Genomic DNA, 7,714 nt, shown 5'->3' with positions numbered 1-7,714 from the left:
GATCCCAGAGTGTCTGATGCCGTGCGGGCATATCATGTTTTGGGCGAGAAATCAGCTCGGCTGTGCAGGAGAACTGTGATTCTGAGGACTGCTTGGGAGACTTATCCCAGGTGAGCCTGACTCGGTTATACTTCCTAGATCGAGTGCTTGCGTAGAGTCTGAGCAAAGAAAGTGTCGATTCCGTACTGCCTTTGCTCGGATCTATAGCTATGATGATTTGACTCGGCAAAGCGGCGCGCGGCGCGCGCTTTGTATGATACACGCATTGTCGCGGTACAATGTACCGCCACGTAATGTGATTACGAAATAGGAAATTCATCGCATCGCGACTCCTGGAATAGCAGCAAAGCTGCTGGACTGTCCAGCTGCTCAGGTTTCTTGTTTCGTTAGGCCGCGCAAGCCGCGATGGTGGATCCCTATGTCATAGCGATGTTCCGTCCTCCTCACTCTGTGCTACCCCTACCTCCAATCGATACCAAACAGGAGTTTGATGAACGAAGCGATAGAAGGTAGATGCTGACTCCCAAACATGTGTTAGGGCACACCCTTTGCGATGAAGCTCTCATTTTCTGTCTTGGAGGAGATACACAGAAGCTCGTATATTCACGTCGAACTTCGCTGATCATTCGGTGCCGCGACAACGGTCGAAGATAGCCTCTCGCCTTTTGCTTTCAGTCATGTCCGATCTCGACGAGTAATTTCAACTCACAATGATTACACAATTGGTCGGCTTTCTCGCTCTCGCAGTCGCAGCCCTCACCGCTTCCGTGAAGATTTTTTGATACGAGATGATCCTGGAGTAAGTGGCTGTACATGAATGCTATAGACCAAATCTCAAAAGCTACCCACTGCGTCTCTTCATTGGCAGCATCTTTCATGTCGTATCCCTGATGGGTTCTTCAGCTACATCGCAGTAAAGCCGAAGACCCGATCTCGTGGGATGATGATCAACTAGGAGAGAGTACAACAGTCATGTGGGATCGTGTCGGTCAGCGATTGACACCATCACCTCGATCTATTCAACCACCCCCACCCTCACCACCTGGGAGGTCCCGAGATTCATCAGGGGGCAATCCTTTCATTCCCTCACCTGTACGTTTACCGCAGAAATCAGAGCCCAGGGACCCTTACGCATATACAAGGAGGCACTGATGATATATTCGAGGTAATATTGTTTGCCAGAATACGAACAGCACTCTCCGTGATTTCCTTAAAGAACTCTTGTGATCTCTCGTTCAGCTTGAACTGGTTCCGGTAAACGGAAGTACAATGCTTTCTGTGCAGGTATGCGCTAATAGTAACGATGATCGTGGATTTTGCTGCGAGTGTAATGTTGAAGTATCATGTTAGTACGTATTGTACTTTCCGAAGTTTTTCGAGTGACTGTGCTCGTTCCCCACGGAATTGAGGGCCTAAATTTCGGGTGAATTGCACCTCTGATAGGTGACCTCTTGGGTACAGATCTCAGATTAGATAATGCTTCCACTACGATTCCCTGGTTCGCTTGGTGGTGTTGGGTTAGTTTTCTCTTCCATGGATGCATTCGTTCCCGGGGTTCATTTGGCGAGACATTATTGGACTCTCTGCATGGATTCTTGTCAATGTAATACGCTGCGTATGCTATTTGATGCTTCGATGCTCGCAGCATCAAAATGGGTAATAAGTTAATACTAATAACGAACCTACAAGTTGAAGCTTCCAACTTGAGTATTATAATGCGCCCGACATGGCATGGACCGTCCGCTTAGGCCCGTTCAGAGTAAATCGATGGCGTCCCAGCTTTGTAGTGTTGTCGTTCATTCTGTCTTGGGGACATGGCATACAAGAAGTCTCAGACGCAACAACGGTGCAATGATTGGCTGTTGAGGTCAATAAGGATCCATGTTGAGTGAGCGGTTCCGCGCATGTAACCTTGAGCTGGACATGAGTGGGGAGAATTTCTCTGGGACGCGGGCTCCCAAGTGATGATCAAACTGCGAATCGTTACAGGCATCACGTTAGCCCTTTCTCTTCCACATGTCCAACCGGTGGTATCAATATACGTACTCCGTCGATTCCGGATTGAATGCTGGGCTGCCGTAAGTTACAAGAGGTCGTCGTGACAGTGGAATGATCTAGAGTGAAGACGCCGCTTCTATGAGTCTAAGAAAAATAGACAGTCGAGAGCATCATAGACGATGATCATCTATGATATCGATCATCACCATCATCATCAGATATTATTATAATGTGGAAACCGGGGCAGTTCAATGGGAACACCCTGGCCCCGACGCTCTAGTGACTGCTGTATCTCTGGGAACAGGTATGTTGCAGGCTCCCTATGACGTTGCTGCTATTCCACGCGATTTGTCCATCCCGATCCCGGCTCCACCCGCATTGACGTTCGACAGGGATGAACAACTCAGCCGAGTCTCTATTCCCTCTCAGATGCATCGACCAGCGGAGCCCGTATTTCTGGGGATGGTCTAGTCGCTCAGTTGGCCTCGGAAATCCACGACTTGTGTGACTGCGACACAGTACGGACTCACGGACAGAGAGAAGTAACGGCGACAGTACCAACGACCGTTTAAAGGGTTGTTTGGTGGGTTACTTAGATTGTGTGGAAGACTACGGTGAAGTCAGCGAAGCCGCCTCCCGCACCGCCATTTCCTGACCCTTCACCCGTCGATTCAGCATCATCTCGGGAGCTCAGCAGTGGTAATACGAGCATGGGTATGGGTCAAATTCTGGGGAGGAGAGTTGCATCGTAGGTTCCACGGAATTCAACCAAAACCTAGCGGTCAAGCGGAGGAAGATTATGCCGAACGGCCTATACGACGATCTTCCTGTGCGAATAAAATCGGTTGTAGGTTGAGGGTGGTCCATCCAACTTGGCTCGCATTATTTTACTCAAGTGAACCTGGCGTTACTCAGATCTACGATATTGTTAATGACACCGGTAGAGTATCACGGTTGGACCAGGATCGATTCGAGGCAAGACTGGATGATTTTAGAGCCGGGGGTCTCGATGAAGAGTAGGTCTTCTCTCACTTGCTCCGACTAGTGTTAATCCTTAGCTCAGCTACTTCTATCACTACTTGGTGGCTGAGAGAGATTCAGTCGATGTCAAGAATATGGCGACAACAACTCCCACGATGGATTCCCGTGCAGAGACAAGGGAAGTAGTTGAGTCGGCTTTCATAGCAGTTGAACGCTGCAATGACCCGAAACAAGCAAGCGCCTTTCCACATGAGGCCTCTCTGAGACATAATGATGTCTTTTTAGTTGACCGACATCTTAGCGCTTTGTGACATTGACTGTAGTACCTCCCTCATGGGCGGATACACGATATTGATGACGGCTGCGGTGGTGGGTTAAATCTTCATAGAGGCCTCGCCGTACATTCCTTTTCCTTTAGTTACACAGGCCAGAGCCTATCATTTCGGTTTTAGCATCATGGCCATTCACGTGCCGTGCTGACGTAGTGAATCCTTACACGGGTGACAATGTTTTTCACATGCTCGTGCGAGATGCCACTGATATAATTACGGAGCGAAGAGTGAGTATATGAATGTCCATCAGTGAGGGTCAGTGACATAAGCTCTCAGTTCACAGAGTTTGTCAATGCCTATGTTGGCGCAAAGTCAGAAAGTGTTCCCTCGCATGTAAAGTCAGCGATGAACCAGTACACTCGTATGAATGGGGGCGCTACTCCAGTACTACTTGCGGTAATGCCACTGAACGGCGTCATCCGGACTGATAGTAATTCTTCATCCTCCTGCTGTATAAGATGGATAGTGATTTCCATTTCAGCCATGGTCGCTCGTCTCGTCGGTCGGCTCCACAGTCTGGGTGCTGAATGCACTCAGCCTCTTCTGAGTTCTGGGGATACTCCTCTTCACTTCGCGTGCAAGCACGGCTACCGGAAGACGGTAACGACAGGGAAACTGCTATGTTGGGGACCTTGGTTCAGGTTGAGCTGCTACTATCTGCAGGAGCTACTTCCAAGGAGAACAAGGCTGGTGAACGTCCCGAGGATGTCACTGACAACGTCACTATTCTCGAACTTCTTCGGAATGCTGCATCCGCCACAGTTTCTTGACATACGAAGCGTTGTTATATTGTACTTAAAAGGCTCTCGGAAGTTCAATAGTTGAATAGGAAGCTTTGCTGGATACCATGGATGCCGGCTTATGAGTCACCAGCTGTATAGCTTAAATCGTGGAGTAGAAGGGACTGTGTTTGCAGTCTTTGCAGAAGTTGAAAAACACTGTCTCTGGTTTGATTTAGTAGCAAACGGCTCGGTGAGGACGCACGCTGAATAGGGAACGGGCGAAGATTCGCGGTAACTATCATGTATTACGCCTTATATCTTATGCTCCAGAACATGTTCATGCCCTGTGCACTTACTAAGTATCTCATCTATCAAAGGTGTCACACTTTGTGTCTCACTTCAAGTGAGTCACTTAGTATCGGGTCAAAGCGTGATAGCACTCTAGTGAGATATATCATTCACTCCGAAGACAGCGCGAGTTATGATCAATGCTGAATACCAAACACATGATTGCTCTTGCACGTCGCGATTGAATCATATGAGATAACAGTTAAAGTGAGTCCCCATCTTCGAGTATCCTCTCTCGTTTTGCATCGTATCAATTGTGCCTCATGGTTTAGTACGATTGTACGTAACCAGCGTTTCCCCTTCACTACTTCTGACACTACTTGCGAGTTCCCTCTTTGAGCTTCCTGAGTTTCTCGTGCATCTCCTTCCGGCGATCCCGGTCCCTTCTGTTACTATGTGCGAACTGCAATGATGTAGAAAATATGAAAACCCAACGAACCCTTAACGAATGTAAGTCTTTACTTAACTAAAGACATCGAAACTATAATGCAATGCTCAACACAATCATCAACAACCCACCAAGGTTCGAATCTCGCGTGCGAAATTTCAATTTCTTCTTCCGATTATAGAATTGCAAAAATTTGCTCCATTGCGGGGTTGCCCATTCGTAAAGCGGCAAATTGCTCCTCTGAAATGTAGCAATTTGCTGAATAGTAGAAGGAGCAATTTATTGGTTTGCCCCTTTTTTTGAGCAAAATTGCTCGAATTGTTACATAGTAGCACCTCACATAGCGGCAACTTTTATATATCGTAGCAACTTTCTGAAATATGAACAAGCAAACGATATTCATTCGAGCAGTTCCTGTTATACAATACGGCAAATTTGCGTATTTGTGAAGTGAATTTTGCTACTTTGCTCTTCTGTATATCAGCCATAGCGTTCTTACACACTAGCACAACAGCAAAAGCCGCAGAAAATATACATTCCAGCTAATTGGCACTTTTTTGCCATTTGCTCCTTTGCTATTTTGTAACTGAGCCGCAGAATCAGGCAGTAGTTTGTGTTATACAATAACATCAGATGTGACTCCGAATAGACCCTGAGAATGTGAGGTTCATTGTGATTACCGCAGAACCGCTAGACCGAGAGCATTTACAAGTTATATAGACACGTCAAAAGTTAGAGGAAGATAGACCATGAGCGAGGTGGATAAAGAAACTTGACCCGGGCTCGAACCAACATGGAACTCTGATTGTAGCATCCGCCTACCAGTGATTAGATAGTAAATCATCTACGATATCACTACAGGTTCATTAACAGGGAGGATGACTGGAAAATTATCTAGAGCAGGCTCTTCGGGAGTACAGGGACAGGTCGACGCACAATAAGCGGTTCGCTGAGACTCTTAACCTCAGAGGGGATCGTGTACGAACTAAGGATCACTGTTATCCCACGAGTCATGATTCAAATGGTATGGATATTCATTACTTGTGACTCACGTCATCGCTATTAGCGATTCGCTAACCCTCCACAGCTACAGGACAAAGATGCGGGAAAGCTGAGCTTAACACGCTGTGTAAGAGCACTTTAACGGAGCAATAACATCACTTGTGATTCATTTATCCACAACAATGGTTTGCCAACTCGGTATCAATGGTTTCGGTCGTATCGGCCGTCTTGTTTTCCGTGCCGCCATGGAGAATCCTGAGGTCAAGGTCGTTGCTGTCAACGATCCCTTCATGAACATCCCCTACATGCAGTACCTCCTCAAGTACGATTCCGTCCACGGTCAGTTCAACGGTACTATCGAGGTCGCTGAAAACGCCCTCATTGTGAACGGTCAGACTATTCAGGTCTTCTCTGAGAGGAACCCCTGCGATATCCCGTGGGGTAAGGCCGGTGCTGATTATGTCTGCGAGTCCACTGGTGTCTTCACTACTGGTGAGAAGGCCTCTGGCCATATTCAGGGTGGTGCTAAGAAGGTTGTCATCTCTGCTCCCCCTAAGGATGACACTCCTATGTTCGTGATGGGTGTTAACAACAAGGAGTATACGTCCGATCTCAAGGTTGTCTCCAACGCCTCGTGCACTACTAACTGCTTGGCCCCTCTTGCTAAGATCATGAACGACAACTTTGGTATCGTCGAGGGTCTCATGTCCACAATTCACGCCACTACTTCCACTCAATTGACCGTCGATGGTCCCTCTAAGGGTGGTAAGGACTGGAGAGGAGGCCGTTGCGCTGCTGCCAACGTCATTCCTTCCTCCACCGGTGCCGCCAAGGCCGTCGGTAAGGTCATCCCCTCTCTCAACGGTAAGTTGACTGGTATGTCCTTCCGTGTCCCTACCCCTGATGTTTCTGTTGTCGATCTTACCTGCCGTCTCGAGAAGGCTGCCACCTACGACGAGATCGTTGCCGCCGTCAAGGAGGCCTGTGAGGGTGACATGAAGGGTGTCATGGGTATCACCTATGATGATGTCGTCTCCACTGATATGTGCAACGACAAGCACTCTTCCATCTTCGATGTTAAGGCCGGTATCGCTCTTAATGAGCACTTCGTCAAGCTCGTCTCCTGGTATGATAACGAGTGGGGTTATTCCAACCGTCTTGTTGACCTCGCTGTTCATATGAGCAAGGTTGACGCCACTGCATAAATAGATATGCTACAGCCATTTTTCTGATCTACAACCTTCCGTCATGGCTGAATGCCAATTTCCTAAACGATGTTGTTGTATTCGCGTTCAATATAGGGGGACGGTATTGGAATTGAGCTGTATCGATTAGATTCTCAATAGGGGGATTTCAGTGCATCAAATGTTAACTGACTCTTAAAATGTTCAGTTGCAACACGTTTCTGGTCTCGCGTTCTTCGTCATAATCCAACACCTCGCGAATGGGGAGTCTCGCAGAATCAGGCAGTAGTTTGTGTTATACAATAACATCAGAGGTGACTCCGAATAGACCCTGAGAATGTGAGGTTCATTGTGATTACCGCAGAACCGCTAGACCGAGAGCATTTACAAGTTATATACTGTAGACATGTCAAAAGTTAGAGGAAAATAGACCATGAGCGAGGTGGATAGAGAAACTTGACCCGGGCTCGAACCAACATAAAACTCTGATTGTAGCATCCGCCTACCAGTGATTATATACTAATTCCTCTACGATACCACTGCAGTTTCATTAACAGGGAGGTTGACTGGAAAATTATCCAGAGCAGGCTATTCGGGAACACGGGGACAGGTCGACGCACAATAAGCGGCTCGCTGAGACTCTTAACCTCAGAGGGGGGGGCCCTGTACGAACTAAGGATCACTGTTATGTCACGGGTCACGAATCATGATCCATATGGTATGGATATTCATTACTTGTGACTCGCGTCATAGCTAACC

The 7,714-nt window shown here is 47.5% G+C and overlaps 3 protein-coding genes across 3 annotated transcripts; all 3 read left to right on the top strand.

Annotated features, from left to right (window-relative positions):
• Window positions 1-405: 405 nt before the first annotated feature.
• On the top strand, window positions 406-1,152 carry Pmar_PMAR005828 (hypothetical protein; the record flags this gene model as incomplete). Its single annotated transcript, XM_002778652.1, has 3 exons — window positions 406-509; window positions 676-799; window positions 904-1,152. The coding sequence occupies 3 exons, from the start codon at window positions 406-408 to the stop codon at window positions 1,150-1,152; spliced, it is 477 nt and encodes a 158-aa protein (XP_002778698.1).
• Window positions 1,153-3,794: 2,642 nt separating this feature from the next.
• Window positions 3,795-4,081, top strand: Pmar_PMAR005827 (hypothetical protein; the record flags this gene model as incomplete). Its single annotated transcript, XM_002778651.1, has 2 exons — window positions 3,795-3,911; window positions 3,953-4,081. The coding sequence occupies 2 exons, from the start codon at window positions 3,795-3,797 to the stop codon at window positions 4,079-4,081; spliced, it is 246 nt and encodes an 81-aa protein (XP_002778697.1).
• A 1,872-nt stretch (window positions 4,082-5,953) lies between these two features.
• Window positions 5,954-6,976, top strand: Pmar_PMAR005826 (glyceraldehyde 3-phosphate dehydrogenase, putative; the record flags this gene model as incomplete). Its single annotated transcript, XM_002778650.1, has 1 exon — window positions 5,954-6,976. One exon carries the CDS (start codon window positions 5,954-5,956, stop codon window positions 6,974-6,976), a length of 1,023 nt encoding a protein of 340 aa, XP_002778696.1.
• Window positions 6,977-7,714: the final 738 nt, after the last annotated feature.

This window comes from Perkinsus marinus (genome assembly GCF_000006405.1).
Source record: "Perkinsus marinus ATCC 50983 genomic scaffold scf_1104296948436, whole genome shotgun sequence".
NCBI lineage: Eukaryota > Perkinsozoa > Perkinsida > Perkinsidae > Perkinsus > Perkinsus marinus.
Note: the sequence above shows the minus strand (reverse complement) of the source record. Positions and strands in the feature narration are given on the sequence as shown.